The 26600-nt window shown below is 46.9% G+C and overlaps 1 protein-coding gene across 2 annotated transcripts in view; it reads right to left on the reverse strand.

Moving 5' to 3' along the window:
• Positions 1–3985: 3985 nt before the first annotated feature.
• The window catches only part of Arsb (arylsulfatase B), a 174775-nt gene continuing 152160 nt past the window's right edge, over positions 3986–26600 (reverse strand). The window contains exons 7-8 of one of the 2 annotated variants that reach the window (XM_032899021.1): positions 17703–17825; positions 14321–16685 (exon numbers count right to left, since the gene is read on the reverse strand). In XM_032899021.1, the coding sequence (XP_032754912.1) occupies positions 16420–16685; positions 17703–17825 (389 nt within the window). In that variant the 3' untranslated portion in view covers positions 14321–16419. Of the gene's footprint in view, positions 4321–14320; positions 16686–17702; positions 17826–26600 lie in introns of those variants that run through there. The other variant, XM_032899022.1, reaches the window with a different exon arrangement.

The following is a 26600-nucleotide window of genomic DNA, read 5'->3' on the forward strand; positions in this document are numbered from 1 at the left end:
TGTGGGTATGTGTGTGTGTGTGTGTGTGTGTATGTGTGTGTGTGTGTGTGTGTGTGTGTGTGTGTGTATGTGTGTGTGTGCATTAGAAAATGGAAAATCAGCCTGAGTCCATTCTCTTGTGTAGGTTCAGGGATTGAACTCCAGTCATCGGCCCTGGCACCAAATACCTTACCCAGATTCTACTTTCCCTAGTATTGGATTTCCTAAATTGTAAGCTAAGCAACTTTTTTTTTTTTTTTTTTTTTTTTTAAGTGCCTGGTCTCATGTATTTTGTTATAGCAACAGAAAATGTGCTGTGACCAGCTTCTTTGGAAGGATATCTTCTGGGAAGAAAGGAACAGATTAGCATCTCAACATTAATGTAGCAAGTGTTCTGTTTGCTTCTTGTCACAGCTGATCTAGTTGACCTATTGATTCTGAGGTCAGCACAGGAGTCCCGGATCGCTATACTTTCTGGTTCTCTAGGAATGCTGGCCTGACCTGGTGTAAGTGCTTCAAAGTGCTTCCAGAAGCAGCCAAGAGCATGAAGGCGAGAGGCCATCTAACATTAATACTGTGGGTGCACCAGGAGAAGCCTAGCTCTAGGTCCAGTCCTCATATCATGAAGCCAATGGCAAACAGAAGGATCTAACATGCTAACATGAGTGGAATGTGAAAGAAAGGGTAGGAGAGTGCAGGGCAGTTTCCTGGATTAAATGTCCGATGCGGTCAGGACAGTGTCTCTGAGTATGACCAGTGTCCAGGTTTGTAGTTGACGGATTGCTTACTACACGATGACTCTGACTCAGGTTACGTTCTGTATCCGGACACACAGCTGCTTCACGTGCCTCAGCCACCCCTGGGTTCAAGAAGATCCAACATTACAAGAAAGAATTAGTTGTTTTTTATTTTGTTTATTAAATTTATTTTTATGTGTGTGCATATTTTGCTTACGTAGATATACATCACCTGTGTTGGTTGCCTCTAGAGGACACAAGAAGGTGGTGGATCCCCTGTGACTGGAGTCACAGATGATTATAAGCTGCTATGTGGGTGCTGGGAACCAAAGCCCAGTTCTCTGGAAGAGCAACCAATGCTCTTAATCATTAATCAGCCCCTATTTCCTTATGTACTTATTAAAATGTGGAATGCTTCAACATTTTGTATGCTATCTTTGAGCTGGGGTCCTGGTAACTTACATCTGTATCATTCAATTTTAGTATGCACTGTCAAGTCGAGGTCACTTATTTTCAGTCATGTATACCTGTATGTGTATGTAGACGTGAGTGTAGAGCCCATGGAGGAGAGAAGGGGCACTGGATCTTTTGAAGCAGAAGTGACAGGTGGTTGTGAGCCACCCAGTGTGGGCACTGGGGACTGAATCAGGTCCTCCGCAAGAGAAGTTTGTATTTTTTTTTTTTTGGTTCTTTTTTTTTCCGGAGCTGGGGACTGGAGCTGGGGACCGAACCCAGGGCCTTGCGCTTCCTAGGCAAGCGCTCTACCACTGAGCTAACTCCCCAACCCCTAAGTTTGTACTCTTAACTGCTGAGCCATTTCTCCAGCTTCAAGATCTAGCTCTTGAATGGAAGTCAAACCTCTGTTTGGGGGTTTTAAAACCTATGACTTTTAATTTACGTTGTGCTGCTTCACATGGTTAAAAAAAAAATCCCCCCTTTGTCTGGATTGGCGAGTTTAACAGCAAGATCCCTGTTCAGAATGATGCACTCGATCATCTCAGATCCCTGTTCAGATCGGTGTATTTGATCATCTCAGCTAGAAGCGCTGTATTTCTTCCAAAGCCCCTCACGAAAGTCTGTATAGGTTATGGCCGTAAAATGATAAGCCTCCTTTTGCTTCTTTTCGAGGCATGAGTTCATAATCTATTTTATGCTGGCTTTGAGCTCAGGATCCTCTTGCTTCGACCTCTTGAGTGTAGGGATGACGGGGGTTGTTCCCACACCCAGGAATAACGAACATTTAAATAGTGACATTAATGAATGTCACTCCATAGATGGTCTGGACAGCATCTTTTATTCAAATGGAGTCAGCTTTATTGATGGCATGTTTAAAGTCTTTCCAGAGTAGTCTTTAAGATGACTCGGATAAGAGCAGAAAATGTCACCTGGCTTGGTAGTCATGGTATGCTTTCTTGACCCAGGGAAATTTTCTGTCTTTAACCCCAACATTCTCTCTTATATCATGAACAGGTACCCAAGAGACCCAGACCCCTTGGTAAATGTCAATAGTACTACCTTTTTTCTCCTGGAAAGTCCAGAAAACTACCACCACCAAGCAACCATGGAGTCACCCGCACAGGACTGGCACGACAATGCTTCTTGCTTCTCATCCCAATTCCTTTGGGAGGTGAGTGACGATCTGAATATCAGAAATGTAAACGGATTTACAGTCAAGAGTCAGCGTCCTAAGCCATGACAGGTCGATTCCCACTGGGGAATTGTAGTTGGATCTGTCCGAGAGCTGGCACTCCTTACCTATAATATAGACTTAGAGTTGGTCAACATCATTTTTGGCAACAGATCTGTGAAGGATTGATAACTGAACATTGGCCAGCCAAATTGAAGCTGGCTGTTGCTAATGGGCAGGGAGTTTGAATTGCTAAGATAGAAAAGAACGAATTGATGTTTGAATTCCTACAAGGCAGCCAACTGTGTTCTGTCTCTTCTTGGTAGGACGAAATATTGGAGCTTGAATAAATCATAAAGAACAGAGGCTTCTGGAGGGTAGAAGTCCACAAGTCAGGCAGGCAGGTCAGTGTCTGGTGAAGGCTGGGTCCTGCATAAGGAGATGCTGTCTCCTTGGGAGGGGACAAATGTCTTCATACGGCTGAGGTACAGAAGGACAAACAGTTCTAACTTCTTCCCTCAGCTAGCCCTGGAAGCATGGAGCCTCCTAAGGTCCTGGCTCTTAATTCATTGCACACCATGGGAGGACATGCGCATCCCAACCATGTAAAGAATATGAAAGACTTACTCATATTTGGCTGATGGCTGGTAAACAATCTGCTACCCCACTTCCCAATCACCCCCTACCTTGCCATCAGGTTCCATCTAACTTCCCACTTCCAGAGACCCCTGAGATCCAGTCACCAAGCTTCACTTTCCCCATTCACTTCTCCACCATGTCCATCCAGGCCCACGTTTGTACATCTCCACAATTTCCTGCCTGCGAAGTATGATGCCAGTTAGTCACTCCTTCCTGGACGAATCCCCCAAGCGCAGGTCTCTCATGCCCTACTCTTTGGTTGCTTTGTGTGAGGGATCCCCCTTTTTAATAAAGATGTGATAAGCTGAGCTTGTTCTTTTTTTTCTCCGTCTTTATTAACTTGGGTATTTCTTATTTACATTTCGAATGTTATTCCCTTTCCCGGTTTCCAGGCCAACATCCCCCTAACCCCTCCCCGTCCCCTTCTATATTGGCTTCCCCTCCCCATCCTCCCCCCATTACCACCCTCCCCACAACAATCACGTTCACTGGGGGTTCAGTCTTAGCAGGACCAAGGGCTTCCCCTTCCACTGGTGCCCTTACTAGGCTATTCATTGCTACCTATGCGGTTGGAGCCCAAGGTCAGGGTCAGTCCATGTATAGTCTTTGGGTAGTGGCTTATTCCCTGGAAGCCCTGGTTGGTTGGCATTGTTGCTCATATGGGGTCTCGAGCCCCTTCAAGCTCTTCCAGTCCTTTCTCTGATTCCTTCAACGGGGGTCCTGTTCTCAGTTCAGTGGTTTGCTGCTGGCATTCGCCTCTGTATTTGCTGTATTCTGGCTGTGTCTCTCGGGAGAGATCTACATCCGGCTCCTATCGGCCTGCACTTCTTTGCTTCATCCATCTTATCTAGTTTGGTGGCTGTATATGTATGGGCCACATGTAGGGCACGCTCTGAATGGGTGTTCCTTCTGCCTCTGTTCTAAACTTTGCCTCCCTATTCCCTCCCAAGGGTATTCTTGTTCCCCTTTTAAAGAAGGAGTGAAGTGTTCCCATTTTGGTCAGCTATCAAAAACAATGAGCTTGTTCCCTTTATAAGTTTCCACCCCAGCGCTCATGCTCTGCAGCCCTCCACTTCCTGCCCCTCCTTAGCCTGCAGGTGGGCTTCCTTCAGTCCTTCTCCTCAGAATGCTCTCCATGCGCTGTCCACTTTGAAGCTGCAGCAGACACCTGAGACAACAGGATGAGCTCCAGGCCTCTTCCTGTCGGCGGCTGGTACCCCCTAACATTTTTCTTCTCCTTCCTTGGATCTGCCTTCTGTCTGGCACCCCATTTACCTCTCCATCCATGGCCATCTGAAATGCCAGTGAATCACAGGGAAACTTCCTCTTCAAACAGAGCTAGGATTCATAAAAAAATAAATCTTATCTACTTTATTAAACGGGTGTGGATTCATAATGGTGTATTCATTCTTGGCCTTGAAACCGAGTACGAGTCGGTTCTTTTGGCTTTGGTTGTTTGATGCTATTGTATGATACAATACTTCTTCCTTCATTTCGCATTCAAAGACAGGATGTTTGCCAAAGACATCCAAGTGTTTTATCAGTTTCCTGAGAGCCTTTCTTCTACCTTTGATATTCAAATCACCTTCCTTTAAAGAGCACTTTGCTTTGTGTCCGGTCAGTTCTCCCTCCTTTGCTAGAGACTGCTCGGGTTTCTTCTTAGAGAATACTTTTACTCAGACAGACAGGTGGACAGACAGACAGACAGACAGACAGACAGACAGACACACACACACACACACACACAGAGAGAGAGAGAGAGAGAGAGAGAGAGAGAGAGAGAGAGAGAGAGAGAACAGCTCTTGAATATCACTGCCTGCCTCATCCAAGTACCTGTGTTTTACTTTATCTCTCTGTTATTACTTACAGTGTTGGAAAACCAGCAGGACCAGAGGGAAGATGGGGCGGTGCCTAGGAAAGAACTGGTCAAAGAAGGGCAGAGTATCTGTATAGGGTTATAAGAAGGGCAGAGTATCTGTATAGGGTTATCTTCTATAAAACTGGGGGTGGTGGTGGTGGTGGTGGTGAGTTCATCAGTCAACACTAAGTTATGACAATTTTTACGTTCCCAAGCACTTCCTTTGGAGCTTAGGTGTCTAACGCTAGAAAAGACAGACGCCTCTGCTATCCCAAAGAGAGGAGGTATGCCTTCTGTGTGTCCCAGGCAATTAGTCCCAGGAGATTAGGACTGACTAGAGCCAGCAGGGAGTTCACAGGAGCTCTGCAGAGGGGAGTGTGTTGAATTACAGAGCCAGAAAAACATTGGAAGGTTCTACAGGGGAGTCCGAGGGGTACTTACTGACACTAGTTTGACCATCTGGGCCAGGCTCGATTCAGTGACAAGATGTCCATTCAAGGGACAATACACACAACAATAGCAAGAGGGAGAGGAGCAAGAGAAAAGACCAGCAGGGCGGTTTAGATGCAGTTTCTCGGGTCTTCAGAAACAAAACCCCCAGACTCACAGGAAGTTGTTCGTTCTTATGGTTAGGGTTGACGGAGGCTGGATAGCTGCATGCAGATTCAATAAGACAAAAGGAATCGGGTCTCGAAGAGGTGGAAGACAGAAAGCCAGCAAAGAGAGGGGTCAGAGACGGCCTGCTTTGGAGCCCTTTCATGTCAGCCAAAGCAATGAGCACTTTGGGACCCCATTTTTTTTTTAGCTCTGGGGAAGGCTCCTCAGGGGTACAGCTCCCAGCTTCAAGTCCTGTTTTTGCAGAAGTGTTCCTCAGCAGCCCAGACTTCGGGACGTGACCTCTTTTCGACCCTTGCTGCTGTCCGTCTGGCACTTTAGCATTGTCTTGGCTGCTTTAGAAGTCTTTGCTCACACTGTCAAGTCTCTCTAGTTCTTCTAAAAGCAATGCCTCCAGTGTCATGTTACAATTGAAGGCCATTTTCTTAGTGACACAAGGCAAAGATGGGTGGGTGCAGGGGTTTGTTCTTCCCGTAGGTGCAAACTGAACCAGGAGAGAGAGGGAAAGTACAAAGACAGACTGGAGATTTGATGGGAGCGGGGCACAGTCCCCCACCCAAGTGAGTCCTCTGGATTGCTACCTTCTGATGCTCACCCCTTTGAGGGGGCCATGCACCAGCCAACCACCTCGTTGCTCTGACAGTGCCTGACAGAAACAGTTTCAAGGAAGGAAGATGTAATTTCAGAGGTTTTACTCCATGTCTGGCTGACTCCATTGCTTCTGGGTCTACGGCGAGACAGAAATTCATTGCAGCTGAGTGTGAGGGTGCAAGGTGGCTGGCCTCACAGAAACTGGGAAGAAGATGGGGGGCGGGAGAAGAGGTAAAGAGAGAGGGAGGGGGAGGGAGGGAGGGAGGGCCGGAGGGATATACACACGCCTGGGACAAGATGCCCTTTAAACTTATATCCTTAGTAACTTACTTCCTAAAAGCAGGCCGACTGCCCTCTAAACAATGTCCACTGCCCTCCCAAAATGTTGACAAATTATGAATCTATCAATCTACCAGCTAGGAGACAAGGCATCAACAGCTGAGACTTCTAGGGGGGTAGATTTCATATTCAATCCATAACAGGATGTCATTTCTAAGAGGTTAAGATTCAAGTGCATGCAGTTCCACCACGGGAACCCATATCCTCAGGACCCCGTTCATCCAAGCCACACCTCTAGTCCAAATGCCTGCTTCATGAGAGTTCAAACCACATCTCAGTTCTTGGCCCTCAGAAACAGGGGAGACAATGTGCTTTTTGTTTCTAGGCATAATATTGTGGTATATTATCCCATAGCAGTAGATAATTTATATGGTGAAGTATTAAAGAGGCTATTGATTTCTGAGGATAGCTGGGAAGAGAATTTTGGAATCTTGATGGTCTTGATGAGCATATCACCATCTTACGCTTTCCACCGAGATGCTTGCCTTTGCTTTTCCCCAAAGTCCGCCTTCCTTGAGGAGCTGCTTGTTCATCAGCTTTTTCTAGCCTCCCGACTACCCACTGCCCTGTGGCAGAAGCAGAGTCTCTGAGGATAGGGGTTGATGCCTAAAAGACGTTGGAAATGCACTGCCTGCTCTGCGCGGCTTGTCCCTGACTTGGCAAAAACTGTCTGTAGGGAAAGTCACACATGGGAAAAGCATTTGGAATACTCCGAGGGAAAGACTGGAAGATGAAGAAGGAAAATCTAAATGCAACCAATCTGGAGACCATAAAAGAGTCTAAAGTCATGAGCTGACCTGCTGGAGGAGATCCCGGGATAAACACTGGTCTGAGAGGTCTGGAGGGTGTAAAGGTTTGCTCTGCTCTGATGAAGGCTCTGGGCCCTTCCCGTTCCGAAAAACAAGGCTTTCCCTGATAACCCTAAGAGGCCTAAGTCCTGGAGCAGGCTGTGGCCTGGAGCTAGGCAAAGGGGCTGAGTAAAGAGCCTGCAGGTATGGAGAGTGAGGGGCAAGGGCCACACTAGATCTGGAACTAAAATGTCTCCCTGGATTAGAAAGTAGCCAGGTCACAAACAGTCAACAAATGGAACACTTCCACTGTATTGTTTGAGGCCAACAAGTATTTCATCAAATAAGCTAGACATGAGGCACTTAGGCATTTGGGGTCGTGCCATGCAGCCTTGGCTAGCCTAACCTAGAACCCACAGAAGTCTGCCAGTCTCTGTCTCTTGGGTGCTAGGATTAAAGGAATGTGCTACCGTGCCAGACAGGATCTCAGTGCACTCTGATGGCTTTAAAAAATATTCACCAGTTAGTTTGTATGCTCTGCGTGCATGTGTGTGTGTATGTGCAAGTGTGTGTGTATGTGTGTGTGCATGTGTGTAAGTGTATGTGTGTGTATGTGTGTGTGAGTGTGTGTGCATGTGTGTGCAAGTGTATGTGTGTGAGTGTGTGTATATGTGTGTGCAAGTGTGTGTATGTGTGCATGCAAGTGTATGTGTGTATATGTGTGTGTGCATGTGTGTGTGTGTGCATGTGTGTGTGAGTGTGTGTGTGTATGTGTGCATGTGTGTGTGTATGTGTGTGTGTGTGAGTGCATGTGCATGCTCGTGTGTGTGCGTGTGTGCACAATCCGGAAGAAACTATCAGGTGTCCTACTCCATCACTCACACTCTGCCTCCATACAGGCTCTCACTGAAAGTGAGGCTGGCAGCCAGTTACTGGCAATCCTCCTGTTCCACTTGCCACGGAACTGAGGCTGCAGGAAGGTGGCAGCTCCAGGTGGGTGCTGAAGACTTGAAATCAGGTCCCGTTGCTTGCATGGCAAGTGCTCTTAGCCACCACGTCAGCTTCCTAGCCCCCAAACTGCTCAGCACGTTTATCGATGGGATGACTTACTTTAATATCTTTTGAAGTTCTTTTCATTGTCTAGATAGTAACCCCATCGCTGGTAGTTGGTATGAGATCTCGCTGCCTCTGTACGTTGGTGATTGGCTCTTAGCCTTCAGTCGTCCGTGTTGACAAGTCACAGACTTGGCATTAGTAACACCAAGTCACTGGGTGAAAGGTTACTCACACTTCAATTCCTCCTTCTTCCAGGCTCAGAATAATTCTGAGCTAACATTTAGGAGTAATTTGTACTCATTGGATTTCTGTGATTACTTTCCCTTTCTTGTGATGATTTTAAAAACCATTACTTGAAGGTATTTTCTGGGTGAAGAATGTGAATTTAGGAAGAAGTTCTATTGTCTTCTAGCAGAGGAAGGTGTGATCGGTAGGGGTGGGCTGGGCACCTCGGGGAGTTTCAGAGTTGCTGGGTGACCTTAAGGATAGGTGATAGAGGACCCTTCTCCTTACCCTGCAGTCCTGGATGGGGTGGCATATAGTCCCACCAGCTGCTTGTCAAAAATACACAGGTATCCTTGTAATCCCTGTTACCTTCTCATATCAAGCCAGCTGTCTCTGTCAGAGTTCAAGTGTGAGCTAGTCAAAGTCTGTCTTAGCAGCAGTCCTTACAGAAAGAACCATGCTCTCATCAAGGTGAAAACGGAATAGCAAGTATTACCATAAACTGAACTCCCTCCAGGGCCTGCAAGCAACATTCAGTGGATGAGTGACACCTAACACCCCCTCCTCCAACAGGCTCCATTCTGGAACCTTCTCTCACTTGTGAGAGCTGGGGTGTCTGCGGATGCATTCTCTTACCCTATTGGGGGCAGGCAGCAGCCTTGGTGACTAGATCCACCTTCCGTCCCAAAGCATGTCACAACACAGACTTGTATGATTCCACCCCTAGGCACCTAAGATTCCATTCATTGAGTGCAAACAAGAGTTGGTTAGTCCTGTTTACCTGAGTGAAATGTGCTTGTCTCCTTTGCCTGGCTTTTCAGGGCTCCAACGGAGGGGCCATCCCCTAGGCTTGCAGGCTTCACTGATGACACACCAGCCTCCCTCCTGTTAGCCAAGCCACTCTTAAAGCCCATGGCAGAGATAAGCAGGTGGGTGGGCGCACAGATATTAAGTCCCACTCCTTTGGAGTAAGTAGTCTCAGAATGCCTGTACTCCTTCAAGGAAATTAAAACAAAGATTACCTGATGTGGTAACATTTTACTTGCCAACCATCTCCACAGAGGCACAGCTGGACAGTGGGTTGGGAGAACCAGCCTGGGAAGCGGCCACTTGATCATGCTCTTAACAAGGTGTCAGAGAAGCTTCACCGGGTGTCTTTAAGTGCTCCCAGATGGCTTGCTGGAGGTTCTGTTTTAGATGTTTGAAATTTGCCCAGCAGTATTGTATTAAGACCACCGGTAGAAATAAGTTATTAAGTGAACCCTCGGGAGTTCAGTGACTGATTTCTGTACGAGTTAAGGATACTATTGGAGTGACAAGGCGCCATCACCAAAAGCAGCTTGCAGAGGAAAGGGGTTGCTTGGTTACACTGTTGCATTGCTGTTTACCGCTAAAGTCAGGGCAGGACTCTGGAGACAGGAGCTGATGCAGAGGCCATGGGTGTGCTTATGTGAGGGTGTGGGGGTACGGGCTGATTACTGGCTTGTTCCTCGTGGCATGCTCAGCTTGCTTTCTCGTAGAACCGAGGACCACCAGCCCAGAATGTTTCCACCCATAGTCAGCTGGGCCCCTCCTCCATCAATCAGTGATTTGGAAAATGCACTACGGGCTTGCCTACAGCCAGATCTTACGGAGGAATTTTCTCTCTTGAGGCTCTCTCCTCTCAGATGACCCTAGTTTGTATCATGTTGACATAAAAGCTAGTCAGCATAGTTCTTTACGCAAATTACTTTGAGAATGAAAACCCCCTCTGATTTCCTGGTGGTCTCACATCCTGAAACTGTGGGGGGGGGGCTCAGTGTTTGTTCCTCCAGTGTTTGTGCCATCCTAGGGGTGGTTGTCATGGCAACCGGACAGAGGTGAAAATAACATGTTTGCTGCCATCTGGTTTCATATAGCTCATGTAAAGTCTCTCTAAAGGGCAGTGGCTAGTTACCATATTTAGCCGACATACTGGCTGGGATGTTGTTAAAAAGAGTCAAACTAGAGAACCCAGTGTAGCATAGTCAGAATTCAGTCTCCCAGGGGCCAGGCATGGTGTTGGAGTCTTTGTATCATTTTTTGGTCTCTCATCTCCCGAAAGGTGGTAAACTCTTCAGGGTAACCTAGGCAACAGCATCTCAGCTTTGAAAACATAAATCCGTGTTTTATCTGTGTTTTAAAAAAAGAAACGAAAGAAAAAAAAAGATCTCTTCAAAAGTGAATTTCAAGGCCAGCAAGATGGCTCAGTGCCTAAAGGTGCGTGCTGCCAACTGTGAGGACCCGAGTTCAGTCTCCGAGTTCCCACCTAGTGGAAAGTGAGCATTGATTCCTGAAAGTTTCCCTCGACTTTCACACTCCCATCATGGTGTGAACACCCATGCACCCTGAAACCCCCAACACAAAATAAAATTTAAAAAAAAAAATTAAAGTTAGTTTCCAGGCTGGAAAGACGGCTCAGTGGTTAGCAGTGTTTGCCGCTCTACAAAGCTGAGGTAGGATCCCAGCGCCCACACTGAACAGCTCCCTCCGCCTGCAATTCTAACTCCAGGGAAATCTGTCACCCTCTTCTGGCCTCTGCAGGCGTTTGCATTAATGGGCACACACCTCCCCCACCAAAGACATGATTAAAAATGAAATAATTAAACACAATGCGTTTCCCTTCAACACTGAAAATGCTGTATTTATGTGAGTGTATATGTACGATCCCACTTTGTTTATTAAAAAGAGAAATCGGCAGGCCTGGTTCTGGTCCAAGTATCCCGGTTTTGTTTAGAAGAGCTTTGTAAGTGGGTATAAGATATACCCCGTAAGTATACAGTATCAGAATGTCTTGGTGTTTACATCTGCATATACCTATAAAGAGACTGAGGCTAGCATCAGAACCCCAAATGTTTCCCAGCCCCCAAAAGAACCACTCTGGTGACTTCCATCACCACCAGCTAATTAATCCCTTAGATATGCGCCTGCATTAGAGATAGGGGTGCAGTTGCTTTCAAGGAAGGAGAATTCAGGCCCCAGGTCCAGGGGGCTTCAGGTCCAGCGGCCCCTGGTCCCTCTGCTCTGCTGATATGGGCCTCTCTCCCCCGCCCAGTTCTGAACCCTGGTATACTCCCTTTCCCACTTATTTACGTTGTAATAAAATGCACCCCCAGCCCCCTCACAAACAAAGCTTTTCACTGTGCCCATGGCACTTCCCCTGCCCCTGTAACAAGTAGCCAAGGGCAGCTTGAAGGCAGAGTAACTTATTTTGACTCTAAGGTTTCGGTCGATGGCTCTGTTGCTCCTTTGCCACCGGTGAGGCAGAGCATCGTGGTGGTGGGAGAATGTGACAGAGGCTGACAGAGGCTGTCACCTCATGGTGACAGCACAGAGTGATGGGAACACCTGGGCTAGCAGGATGTGTTCTTCCTCCTTTTTCCTCGATTGAGATCCCCAGCCTCTGGGACCCAGCCACGTACACAAGGCCCTGTAAGTAGATACTTTGTGGCTTCGCCTGGCCAATCTCCTCTCAATCTAATCAAGATCACAAGATCAGCCATGATGGAAACCACTTCAATGGTGTTGGTCATATTCACCGTGTTAGGTGACTGAAGTCAACACCTCCTTCTGAACTTTCTTTAGAAATCCTGTACCCAGTGGACAGCATCCTCCCATGTTTAACTCCCCCAACATCTCAATGATCTCAAATCTGCCTCTTGTTTAAAACGTTTTCCTTTTTATACATTTATTTATTTAGTATGTGTTGGGACCAGGAGTCACCACACGTGTGCTGTGGCTGAAGTGACCAGTGTTGGCTTCAGGACCCCCAAGACCAAGTTCCCGGGCCAAAAGAGGTTAATTTGCCCCAGAGGGACAGAGCGGCAGAATAAGAGACAAGGACAGGAGAGAGAGGAGGGAGACAGGGAAGGGACATGGGAGAGGGAGGGGGATCCGTCCTGGAGTGAGAATAAGAACTGCCTTGGGACAGAGAGGAGACAGAAGTGAACCGTAGGAAAATGGCGGTTTATAAAGGGAAAAGGGAAACCTGTGTTGGGATGAGGTGTTTAATTTTAATTGACATGTTAATTAGATGAGCCAAAGGGAGCTTTGATTGCTGGACTCCAGGACTTTGATAGCTGGACCTTGTTAATCAGCTTCAGGAGGAGGAAGTGGGTGAATAAGAGCATAGCCCTTGGGGGCTAGCCTGAGGAATGTGATCCAACTGTTCTTAGGAAGGCAGAGGGAATGGGGGAGAAGGGCGAGGCCGGTCAGAGCTGTCCTCACCACCCTCGAGCTGTCCACAGTCCCTTCAGTGGCACAGGGAGGGCAGAGGACAAGTCGTGGGGTCAGCTTTCTCCTTCCATGATGTTGGTCCCGAGGCCTGAACTTAGGTCCCCGCCTCAGCAGCAAGCACCTTTACCCACTCATCGGCCCTGTATTTCCCTGGCCTTAATTCACACCAGTGGGATTATGCGAGCATAATGTCTCCCACCTATCATAATGTTTTCAGAGTTGCGGTGGGTTGAATAGGAGCCCATAGGTTCGAACCTATAGGAACGGCCCTCATAGACTCCTGTTTGAATGGGTGGCCCCGAGGGGGTGGCACTATTAGGAGGTGTGGCCTTATTGGAGGCAATGTGTCACTGTGGAGGCGGGCTTTGAGGTCTCAAAGCTACACCCAGTGTGGTACACAGTCTCCTTCTGCTACATGCAGATCAAGATGGAGAAATCTTAGCTCCCTCTCCAGCACCACGTCTGCCTGCACGCTGCCATGCTTCCTGCCCTGATGATACTGGACTGAACCTCTGAACCTGTAAGCCAGCCCCAGTTAAATGTTGTCCTTTGTAAGAGTTGCTGTCATAGTGCCTCTTCACAGCAATGAAACCCTAACTAAGGTAAAAGTTAATTCAAATTATAGAATGCATGAAAACCCCATTTCTTTTTGTGACTGGGAAACACTCTGTTTTGTATACACGATATTTTATTATCCACTTGTGTGTCAGTGGATATTTAAGCGAGTCCTCTAATAAATCTTGTAAAAAGGACATAAAATGGGTCTAGGGAGATGGTGCGTCTGTTAAGAGCACTTACTAAGCTTCCAGAGAATGCAGGTTCAGCTCCTACACTTAAGGCAGAAAACTCACAACTGTCTATAAGTCCAGTTTGGGAGTCTCATATGGCCTCTTGGGCACTCATGGGCATTCATACACATGCCCGTCTCACATTGTGCATGTGTGTATGACGTTGGGGGGGTTCTCACATTGTGCATGTGTGTATGACGTTGGGGGGGGTTCTCATATTGTGCATGTGTGTATGACGTTGGGGGGTCTCATGGTGCATGTGTGTATGACTGGGGGGGTCTCACACTGTGCATGTGTGTATGACTGGGGGGGTCTCACACTGTGCATGTGTGTATGACTGGGGGGTCTCACACTGTGCATGTGTGTATGACTGAGGGGTCTCACATGGTGCATGTGTGTATGACTTGGGGAGTCTCACATGGTGCATGTGTGTATGACGCAGGGGTGTTTATGACATAGAGCAAATGTTGGACACCCATCTCTGGAGTCAGTCCTCTCTCTCTCCACCCTTCTATGGTTCTGCAGTCCAAGGTCAGGAGTCCACCTTGTAGGGTGAGCTGCCTATCCACCGAGTAATCTCAGTGGCCCTGACATAGTAAAAAAGCTTTAATATTTTTACTATATGCATGTAACATATGTGTTGAGATATAATTCACATAATATAAAATTGGCAAGTCAGAAAAAACATGGCAGTGCTTCTTTCACACAAACCTTGCCTTTTCCCTTGCCTTACAGCATAACACCACACTGGGTACATCTGTGGCATTCAACCACCATTGCTCCAAGCTCCTAAACTTGTAGAGGCCCCATGTTCAAGGCTGACATAGTTTCAGAAAGGTTAATTTTATTTTGTCCCTCAAATCTGGAACAATCATGTCATAACAAAGGAACAAGTTCACAAGTTAAATAAAACCTTCTTCAAGGTTTAAACAAAATAGGAAAGAACTAACATTACTATTTCTAAAGATAGGTTATCAATCTTTTCTTTTCGTATGAAACATGAAAATGCAAAGAGATAGTCTGAGACATTCCATTCTACTTGCTTTATCAGACAAAACTTCCAGTCATTTTTTTTTAAAATCACTTTCTGAAAGTCTTAAACCCATTAGTATGTTAACGTTCCAAACGCAGCCCGCGATCACTGCTAGAACTGAGGACAGCTGTTCTGAGAGTACTAAGATCAAGTAGGTGAAGTAGTAGCCTTCAGTCTCAGAATACTAAAGGCCACCATAGCTACAGGAGGAGGGGACAGGAGGAGGACCCAGACTCAGGTCCCTCAGACTCTGCCAGTCTTTGACGTAAGGAGTGGTCTCATGGCTGGCTATATGCCAGCCCACCATTTTCTTATACTATCTTACCATAATAAAATGCAGAATATTAATGACCAGGAAATACTGCTACTGAACTGAAGGTGACCACACATATCACATTATTGGGTGGTTTTAATTCTAGTGCTCAGTGAGGATGGACATGGAGATCACCAGCAAAGGAGACTTCCGGGAAGCAGAATTCTCTTTTGTCCACCTGCAGAGGACATCCTGGACCTGCCATTCAACGACTGTCCAGATATACAGAGCGCTCTCCTGCCGGCGGAGAGGTGGGAGGGGACAGCTTGAGGACAGAACAGTAAGGGCTGGGGGATGTTTATACTGCCCCTACGGTCAGCTCACTGGACTAGTAAATTTCATGGTGACTCTTTCTCTTCACTCTGTTCATTTTTTCATTTACAAAAAGTACTGGACATCTGTTATGTTGCAGACACTGGTGCTAAACTGTGAACAAGGCGGCCATGCTGATGAGATGGACTCACAACAACAGGCTTTGTAAGAGGGTTTGAGGAAGGCCTGAAGGTCGAATGGTGTATCCTCATTCTTCAACCCCTGAACCCCAGGGCAAGGCAGTGAAACAGAGCGAAGGAAACATGGTAGTGTCTCCTCTGCTTTACTGGGGCCAATGTTCCAGACACGGGCCACTTCCTTTCTCAGACAGTTTGTTATCTCAGGGCAGAGAGGCGTGTGTTGTCCTGGCCTTTCTCGCCGCTGCTCGAGAAAGCAGCGTAGACCGTGGCGCATCTTGCCGGATTCCGTGACGTGAGGATAAACCTCCTTAGCAGATGCCACAGACCTCCACAACTCCCGCGAGCATGGACATGGAATGACCAGTCCACCTACTCTGGGCAGGGCTTAGGACTATCCCAGAGCTCAGAATGGGTAGAGCAGAGGGGAAAGAGACCGCTGTCACAGAACAGTGACGTCTGAAGGCGTGACAGGAACAGAGCCACACAAGCTGGGTAGCAGAAGTCTAGACAGACTGAGCAATAGTGGGTGGGGCAGTGGGATTAAAACATGCTTAGTTACCCTGGAAACTGAAGCAAGGCATAGACATTCTGCCATGCTGGCTGGCTGCAAAGGTTTTATGCTCCACAGGGGGATGAGTGGGTGAGGGGTGAGCGGATGGGTCCTGGATGTGGAAAGCCCAAACAAGATCTCACAGACAGGGAGCCCTCACAGCCAGCAGAACCACTAGCGATCATGCCTCTGTTACGAGAAATGTGCCTCACCCATAAAAGTGGTTATTAGCAGAGGGAGTTCTAACAGCCGACTCGCGAAGTAAAAAGAGCCGGCTGCCCTGGCCTCCAGGACTCAGGGATAACTTCCTATGTCAAGTTCCCAGCATCTGCAGCATAGGAAGCAGGATGAACCCAGCCACCCTGGCCCCCAGACACTAACTCCAGCCAACAGCAGGATCCTTCCAGATTTTACTGGCTTTAAAAATGTACTGTGGGTTGAAATTGGACTCCCTCAGTGGGTTATACAGCGTGAGGGCCAGGTGACAGGGTGGGGGATGATGGAGAAGCCGGGAGAGTAAGGGCCTGAGGGCTAGCCTGCACAGAAATGTACTCCAGCCCCACCTCCCCTGAGCCCTACATCCAGGGGCTCCATACACCGGTACCCTTGGGATCACAGCGGGGGTCCAGAGGCGGGAAGTAAGAAGGCACAGAATGTTCATGGTAGTACTGTAGGCGGGAAAGAAGGTTCTGGACGATGTGGGGATGTTCCCGGGACACGTCATGTCTTTCTTCAGGGTCCCGATTGATGTCAAAGAGCCAGAGAGTCTTGGTTGGTGAGTCCACTGAAGGTACCTCAGAGATGTTGGACTGAGACGGTGGCGGGAACCAGTAACCACAGCCTGGCAAAGAAAGTGAATGTTAGTGGGGGAGAAACACTGTTGTTGGTTCTAATCTCAGGAGTCTAGGGACAAGGCTTCCCTGGCTTGTGGGTATGGCCATATGTAAGGAAACAAACAAAAGGCCAGTGCCTCTTGGTGTTGAGTCTAGATTTGTCTCAGAACACGATTTCCATGCCATAGCGATATAGATCCGGTAGCTTTACGAGAAGGGACATTAAAAACTATGCGTGGGGTGGTAGCAGGCTGGGGGTTTTGGTGGTCATGATGACTGAGGGGGGGCAATGAGGGTACTCTTGGTATCAAGCAAACAGCACAGCAGTTCTAAGATCTCTTGCAGTACATGTGACAACCCCAAACAATGGACTGTCATTGTGAACACGGAGAATGCTCACAAGCTAGCATTGCTAAACCGCAGCAGAGCCTGTGCAAATATGGGGTATTCACACCACACTGGAGCTGTCCCTTTCTAAGGAAGGGCGAAGGGAAGCAGGCTTGCCCCAGCCAGAGCGCCGGTGACTATCTACAGCTGGCTGGGTGTGCTAGGTCTGACAGTCACATGTGTCTAAAAATCCACAGGGGTTTATGAAGTGGGATTTTCTCTTCTCCCCACCACAGATAACAACAACAGCAACAGCAATTCAGGAGGGTCAGAAAGAGCAGCTGAAGCCTCCACCCTGCAGCTTTCCCTCACCATTCTGTTTGGTGGGAAGTCTACTTAGGCCGACAACAGAGGTTGTGCAATATGGCCCAGACAGAGGCTTAAAAAAGAAGGCCATGAGACCACAAGCAGATAGCTGCTTTCTTAAGATCTGCAGGGACTGTAAAAGATCTGAAGGACTAGTTGACATTTCAGATGTCTGAGCAGACTGAGACGTCGGCAGGGAGGAGGAGGAGGGCTCAGAGCACGGAGATAAGGACTTCCCTTCCTAGGGAGCCAGACCAGGAATGAAGTCCCAGAGGACTGACGAGGACACAGCCCTCCTCTGGCAGCCTCGGGAAGGGAGCTGAGCATTCTACCTGGGTAGCCCGTGAGGAGTTTCCAGTTTTTGTATCTGATCCCAGCATGGATAGATGTGTTAAAGGCAGAATGTTCTAAAGGAAAAGAATTGTTCTTTTCTGGAGTCGTGTTCTTGCCAGGACCTGGGAAGAAATGGTTTGGGAGAATTAGATTGCTGTTATTGGCCTGCGTCATTGTAAATCAACATTTTATACCCTTCTTGCAGAACAGTAGCTTTTGTTCAACACCAGAGTCCAAATGCGTGTCTTGCCACAGAAACGGATCTTTTATTAAATACAAACAGAAAGCATGGTTACATTAGATGTCAGTCATAAACCACCACAAATATAAAGGAAATCCCAAGGAGATTAGAAGACTAATCCATCCTTAAAATCACTGCCTCCCGCCAACACGCAGAGCCGTGCCCATGGCAGTGTCTGTTACAGCAAACGAGCTGGGCAGTGGTTGTGTGCATGAGCCCGAGTGTGTGCATGTGTGTGCGTGTGCTCGTGTGTGCATGTGTGCACATGTGTGTTCCTTTCCCTCTGAATCATGGAAGTGAAATATTTTCTACAAATGCTTGTATCTTTGAGAAAGTATATAAAATTATAAAATGCACATTTTATCGAAGTCTTTCTCAAGATAGGAGAGGTAGTACAAAGAACCACAGATACATTTCTTTTTAAACCATTCACTAATTTAAACATTAGTGAGCAATGTTTTTAACTATTCAACAGAATAACTATGGGTATACGAACAATTTGAGCATATAAAGTAGTGGAAGTTTGAATAAATCCATAGACTTATGAGTTTGAATGTTTGGCCTTGTGTCACTGTAGGGGTGGACTTTGAGGTCTCCTGTGCTCAAGCTCCCACCCCCTTCCTCAGGAGTGGAACTAGAGAGCCTCTTCCTGGCTGCCTGAGGAAGACAGTTTCCTGCAGCTTTTAGATCAAGGTTCAGAACTCTCAGCTCCTCCAGCACCATGTCTGCCCGCGTGCTGCCGTGCTTCCTGCCATGATGAAAATAGACTGAGCCTCTACACTGTAAGCCAGGCCCAATGAAATGTTTTCCTGTGTAAGAGTTGCCGTGGTCATGGTGTCTCTTCACAGCAAAGGAAAGCCTAACTAAGACACTTGGATTATAGTAATTGATCATTTTAAGGTCTTACAGCAGTTGATCAAGTTTCCCGAGGGAGCAGTTATTAATACTCATCCTCCCCTTGAGTTTAGAACCAATTTAGAGCCAGAGCCAGAAAGACGGAGCTAAATGATCTCCTTTCTGCTGATGAGTTTGTCTCGGGAGAACATGGCTTTGGGTCACAGTAGGAAGAATTGCTAGTAATTGGCCCTTGGCTTTCGCTTCGCCACAGAGACTGAGCTTACGGACAGTCTCAGGGCTCCTTCAGAGCACACGGTGAGGCTCAGACTGCTTGCAAACATCCAGGAGGTGCTGGCTCTCAGGTCCAGGAAAGAGTCTGGGCACACTCAGTCTGTTATTTTTGGCTAACGTCTTCTCTCATCTGCCTAGGTGAAGTCCCTTCAGCTGAGGACATCGTTTGACCCACGAGGGGATGGATGTACTCATGACCGTGAGCTCATATTTACATATCTATGAGCTTCAACTTTTGGACCTCACTGCGAACTACTTAGTCTGTTCTAAGTTCATGTTTCTTCCTTAACTTTTCAAATACAGTCAAGGCAGTTGTCCCGGGGATACCTCAGAGCGTCCCCTTGTTTTACTGAACAAGTAGACAGCCTAGTAAGTAATTGCTACACGGTGTGGTTATGCCTGTAAAAGTACAGACTGAAAAGGCGATGAAACGAAATGGGGCTGGAGGTGTAGCTTAGTTGCAGAGCCCCTGGCTAACATGTTCAAGGTTCCTGCACCTGTCAGAACGCAAACCAAAACAAGGAAGCCCGCGCTCCACCACGGAGATGAAAGATAGGTGGGAGTTCAAGACCAGGCCAGTCAAAGGACAAAAAAACAACCGACCCTGTGTGTTGTGCCACACCCTACAGAGCTTCAGGGCTCCCGGATTCGATGCAGGGTTTGGCACAGGCTCTACAGGCTGTGGAGAAGGTGAAAGTCTTATCCCTTGTCCGTCTTTCCAAGTCTGGGCACCGCTCCAGCACACATCAGCGGTCTCAGCCTTAATAGACACCCACAAGGAAAACCTGGCTGATTCCTTGCTTCTTTGCTTGCAAATATTTTGGCTGTAACACAAACAGATGCTTCCAGCGATGGAGACGGGCAGGGATGTGCACCACAGGAAGAGGGTTCCTGGCACACAGGCTGTGCTAAAGCCACGAATCCTCTCGTTGCCCTCATGCGTTTGTATGAAGGGCCCATTTTGATATCAAACATTTCAGGTATTAAATAAAACAAGCATGATTTCATGAACATAACAGAAGGAAGGGAACTGCTGTCTCAGAACCACTTACATTTATATACATTTCTTTTCCTTAAAGCAAACAGGGGCAGAAAAGACCTAAACAACAAGTCTAGGACTTAAATGATGAATGATTCTGTTATCTCAACTTTATTTTTCTCTTTTTGAGTGACAGAACACGGAGAACACGTCAAAGGATACTAACTCCCTAGAAGCTTCGCCACGTGAATGGATGTTAATATTTCGCCCCATTTCCTGAAAAAACTTCTATTACATCTTATTTATTTTACATGAATTTGTTAAGTGTGTGTGTGTGTGTGCGTGTGTGTGTGTGCACGCGCGTGTGCGAGCAAGTGTCACTGTGGTATGTGGACATCAGAGAACAACTTGAAAGAGTGCTTTCTCTCCCTCCATCGTGTGGATCCGGGAGATTGAACTTAGGCTGTCGAGCCCAGCGAGCCCCCCCCAGCCCCACATTTGCTTTTTTAACAGAAGAAACTGGACAGCAAGATCAAGTTGACATCTCCTGTGTCCTCATTAGTTGTCTGTTCCACGTGCTGTTTCTCCTATGGCTTCTGGGCATCCCGGGCCATTTCAAAGCACAGGCCCACGTGTGTGTGCCGAGGAGTAGGCACAGCATGGTGTCATACCTTACACATGTGTGTAGTTGTACACATGCTTTAACTGTCATTCCCTGTTTGGAGTCCTGAAATTATGTATGTGCAAGTATTACTCTTCACTGCTTAAATTCACTCAACGAAATATCTCGGCATGTTAATCTGTTTCTCTGCCGATGTTCTCAGTCCACTTTACTTAGTGTCTGGTACTGATTACCCCACAGTGAGCATGGCTGCCTACTTCCTACACACGAGGGATGGTGCTTCCCTGGGGTCTGTGTCAGAACTGGCTACTTGAAGGTCCATGCTTTTCCAACATAGCATATAGCCCTGCCATCAGAAATATCCCCTCAGAAATTCCTCTGAGACCTGTGCCGCCTAAAAATTCTTGAAAGAACTTCATCTTTGTGGAGAATTTATTCAACGAGAACCATTGTTTTCAGTGTCAAGGAAAGGAGTTCTGATAATCACCCTTCTACAGCCCCGTAGAGAAAATAGTGCGGATCACAGGTACGTGGCTTGACAGACAGGAGGTTGAGCATCACAGGTGAAAAACCAACACCCTTCTCTTAGGTTCGATTTTGCAGCCCACGTGGAGCTGATTTTTGTCTATGAAGGGAGGTAGGAATAAAGAATGTTCTTCTTTTTTCCTCTTTCAGATCTGGAGCTTAACTATCTAAACACCGTTTAGTGCGAGTGCTGTCCTCTCTGCACTCATCTGCAGTGGCGCCCTTGCCACCTGCCTCATGGGCTGAGTCTGTCCCTAAAGCTCCAGTTCCCCGGGGGCCTCTCCATGATGTAGGCATCAGCCGCGTGTGGCTGGAGAGCATACGAAACGTTACTGCTACAGCCAAGGAGCTGACTTTATATTTTACTTTTTTTTGAGACAGGATCTCACTGTGTAGACCAGGCTGGCCTTGAACTCAGAAATCTACCATATTCTGACTCCCTGAGTGCTGGGATTAAAGGCATGTGTCACCATGCCCGACTAGTTACCTAACGCATGTTTTTAACCCAATACATGTTCCACCACCGAGCTCTACCCTCGGCAGTATGAATTTGTTAAGTATTGTACTCTTCCTTGATGCTATTAAAATATGTTTCTAAATTTTCTTGTTTGTTTAGTTCACATCTACTGTATGAGGTACAAATAACTGTGTGCTATTCTTTTATTGCAAACTTGTTGAAGCTGTTTTTATTTGTTCTTACAGCTTTTAAATTTTAATTCATGACTTTAAAAACTATATCAATCATCTATCTATCTATCTATCTATCTATCTATCTATCTATCTATCTATCTATCTACTTACCTATCCATCCATCCATCCATCCATCCATCATCCATCCATCCATCCATCCATCCATCCATCCATCATCCATCCATCCATCCATCCATCCATCCATCTATCTATCTATCTATCTATCTATCCAACTATTTGGTGTTGTATGCACGTGTGTGTGTGTGTGTGTGTGTGTGTGTGTGTGTGTGCATGCATGTGTGTATGCATGAAGTATCAGGATAATTTGAGGGCATTGGTTCTCTCAGGCCTTCCAACATGTAGTCCTGGTGATCAAAGTCAGGTCACCAGGATTGGTAATGAGAGGCTCAGAATTCTTAATATTTAAGATCATGACAGATTTACTTCCTTGACCATTTGGGTGTCTTTTCCCCCTCTCTCCTGCCTCATGTTTCACTGCATTGCCTAATTCTCCTTATAACGCTGACACAAAGAGAGGGAGAATACAGTCCTTGTTGTTCCTGATCCCTGATGATAACTGTAGGACTTCCAGAATAGACCTCTTATGGAATCAAGTAAGACTCACACTGCTCGTTTGAGTGCTCCTATCAGTGAAGGAGTACTGCATCTTGTCTAACAGCTTTCCTGGTCATTAGGTTATCTTTTCTCTCTTTGGTCTATTGACACGGTATATTTCATTACTTGATTTTCAGACATTAAGCTGATCTACATGGCCACAATATTTAATCTTTCTTTATATATTTCTGGATTCTATCTGTTAGTATTTTATTGAGGATTTTATGTCCTGATTCATAAGAGATGACGAATTGTTAAAGTGGTGTATTTATAAGTTGACATAGATGTACATACAGAGTGTTGGGTTGTAAGACAGAGGTGCAGATTTCTCAGAAGAACAAATGTCAAACGTTTATCTGTCAGAGTGGATGCTAATGAGGATGCAGGCAGGAGCTACCACAGCAGAGCCTTTCCACCCTCATGCTACACGGGAGTCACGGCTTGGGTTCACGTATGAGCCCCTCCACTCACTGGTGTGTGATCTTGGTGCTCAGTGACCTTCCCGGCCTCGGTACCCACGGCTGCAGAGTGTAGGTGCTAGAATCTGTTTTGCAGTACGTCCGTGTGGCCCAGGTAAGACGATACACTCCAAATGCATGCTAGGAAGTCCATTCCGTGGGACCTGTACAGTAAATGCTAGTCCATCTTGGGCAACTCTCTGAACTCCCAATATTTATTTCAGTTTGCTGTGGGTAAAATTGATTTAACTACAAGTGAGGTAAGACGTAAAACAGTGCTTAGCACAACATTTGTATGTTGCAAGACTATTATTAACAGTAAAGACACGAAAAGCAGCTGAGACATGTTCTTACCATCTACTTGGGAACACAGTACACCATTTAAAGTATTTTCTGTTTGTTAACCTACTTAATTCCTACAGTGGCTCTGTAAGTTGGGCAGCAATATTTGGCAATTGCCTTCAGTGAATGTCAACATCCATGTAATATAGGCACGCATTTATGTATGTATGTGTGTATGTACGCATGTATGTATGCATGCATGTGTGTATGTATGTATGTATGTATGTATTTAATCTTCTTATGCTTAGGTAGAGAAAAGTAGGAAAAGAAAAGTAGGCAAAGTGATTATTACCCCAGAAAAACGAAGCAGAAGTATCAAAGGTTTCCCCTTGACTCGGGTCTGGAGAAAGCCTGCGAACGCTTTATCCTGGTCCAGAAACAGGACAACGTTGAAGAAAAATATTTATAGATAGAAACTTCAGCTTGGCATTTTGAGGTTTGGCCTCTTTTCTGTGCTGTTGTCTGGCCTGTCGCCCACCTCCGTGAATCTCTTTGCCTTCAATTATTTTAAGGTTTACAAAGAGCAGTTTAAATTTTCATCCTCTGACTGGCCCATTTGCCTTATTGTTTCCCATCTTTGCTCCCCCCTCCCTTTTCTGTTTTAGAGACAGAGTCTTAGTAGTATCCTGGAACTCACTGTGTAGACCAAGCCACAAACTCACAGGATGCCTCTGCCCCCCAAATGCTGGAGCCATCTTCAATCCAAAGGATGTGTGTGCATTTGCTAGCAGTGCAATGTTCTCCCTGATGATGTTCAGCAACATTAGTTCTTTCAGAAATCTGGCTGTCCAAGTGTTTTCCGATTTGAAATTCCATCAGGTCTGTTTGCTTGCTGGGAGGAGGCCAGTTACTAGTTACGTGGTCAAACATCTCCTTTTAAAAGTTATTTTTATTTTATGTATGTGAGTGTTTTGTCCATGTGTATATCTGTACATGTGGGCATCAGATCCCCTAGGCTTAGAGTAGTATCTCTCCAGCCCTTTAAATATGGCTTACAATTTATACTGAAGTTTAACTTATGTTACCCATTGGAGAGGTTAATCGTTTCCTCCGAGTCAAAGTTTAAACTCTAGGTGAAGTTCTAGCACCTTCTTGTGCTGGCTAGTGCGAGGTCTCCTTCTAGGAGATGGCATCTCTCACAGCCCTGACCCCACATCGGCTGCAGCTGGACAGAGACTCCCTGCATATGTGGATCAAGTCTTCAGGGCGCTCATGGTTGTGTCCCAATCACGGTGGGGTTGGCCTTACATGTCCAGATGTGAGTGTGAACCTTGATGTTCAGATATGAGTGTGTTGCCTTGTTTGTTTTAAAAAAATCACCATGGGCTGGAGAGATGGCTCAGTGGTTAGAGCACCTGACTGCTCCTCCCAGAGGTCCTGAGTTCAAATCCCAGCAACCCACATGGTGGCTCACAGCCATCTGTATTAAAATCTGATTCACTCTTCTGTTGTGTCTGTATATGGATAGATCTATAGAGTACTTATAATAAATAAAAATAAATAAATAAATAAATAAATAAATAAATAAATCTTTAAAAAAAATCACCACAAGTCTAAACGTAGACATTTCCCCACAAGAATAGTTTCTTAAATATTAAGCTGGCTAGAACAAGCCCCCCTCCACCCTGCCCTGAGCTGATGCTTTGCTGGCCCACTCTGATGCTTTGCTGGGGTGCTCTGGTTAGCTTATAACCATGGAAAAAGCCACAGTGGCCTCTTCACTAGCTTCAAGGATGAGGAGAGCTGTGAAGACTTTAGGGGAAGCAGGCCCCACGCCACCACCCTGTAGTTCTAAGAGAGAACCCAGACACCGAGGTGCACTTTTCCAGCAACTGCTTTCGTTGACATAGTAAGTCATCGCACTGTTCTGTCTCTGCTTCTCTCTAGGTAGAACAAGCATAAAATGACCGCCCAGCTAAGAGGATGAATGTGAGGCAGAGCCGGAGTCTGCGGGTGGTCGGCCTCCAGCCCCAGGAGTGTGAAGACCCAGCTTGCATGGCTTTGGAGTCACCATGCAGTTGCCATTAGGAAAGGACCATGGACAGAACCAGTACACTGAAAGAAGTCATCGGCATCCCTGTGGAGCCTGTGACCTGTGGTTGGCAACCATTAAAGTCAAGGTGCTTCCAACTGTCCGGCCCTGGGGTGGGAACGGTGTGGTCTGAACCAGTTGCCATGGGAACAGGGCTAGAAAGTTATACAAGGAGCACATGACTCACATTTTATATTCGACATCACAGGTCAGGCCCTGAATGAAAGCAGAGTGAAGCAGAATGGAGGTCTTTCATTCTTCGTGTAGACTGGGACCGGCTGGGGCCTGCAGTCACCCCGACGCCCACCTCTGGCTCTCTGAGCCCAGCTAGCTCAGTCATAGCTATCATCTGGCCCACTCTGGGCCAGCCTAGGCTCCTGGCCCTCTTCCTGCCCCAGAGATCTGATGGTACCATCGTCATCAGCATCTGTTGTACTGATGTAGGGCAGTCCCGCAGAGGACTTGGTGTTCAACCTGGCAGTTCCTTGGAGGTCTGGCTGCAGTAGCTGTTAATATTCCTACACGTGCTTCCTTCAATTACCCAGTCCGTTGTTTCCTTCCTGCCTTCTGTGGGCACCTTGGGGACACTTCTTTTCCGTTCCGCAAATACAAATCTGTTTTTACTATATCTACCCTTATCCTTGTTATGAGTGACTGTCCTCAGAACCAAGCAGTCACCATCTTGGGGAGTTCTTCTTTACCCTCTTGCAGAACATTATCCCAAGTGGGCTCGTTAACTATTGCGCATCCCCAGGGAGAGGACGTCTTCCTGACTGCTTAGGAACCACCCAGGAAAGGAGAGAACAGAGTGAAGAGAGCAGAGAACTACATTCAGCCATGGCTCCATAAACACAGACTCATTTTCACAGTCGACTGGTGTGTGTGTGTGTGTGTGTGTGTGTGTGTGTGTGTGTGTGAGAGAGAGAGAGAGAGAGGATGGGGAGAGGAGAGGGAGGAGGGAGGGAGTGGGGGAAGGAGGGGAGAGGGACAGGGACAGGGGGACAGGGGGGAGATAGGGACAGGGAGACAGGGACAAGGAGAGGGGACAGGGGAGACATGGAAAGGGAGAGGGAGAGAAGGAGAGGGAGGGAGGGAGGTAGGGAGGAAGAGAGAGAGAGATTGAGAGAGAGAAAGAGAGACACAGAGAGAGGGAGGGAGGAGGGGGAGAGAGCAGAGAGAGAGAGAAGGAGGGAGGAGAGAGATTGAGAGAGAGGAGGGGAGAGAAGGAGGAAGGAGAGAGAAACAGAGAGAGAGAGAGGGAGGGG

The sequence above is a fragment of the Rattus rattus genome, chromosome 3, assembly GCF_011064425.1.
Source record: "Rattus rattus isolate New Zealand chromosome 3, Rrattus_CSIRO_v1, whole genome shotgun sequence".
NCBI classification, from domain to species: Eukaryota; Metazoa; Chordata; class Mammalia; order Rodentia; family Muridae; genus Rattus; species Rattus rattus.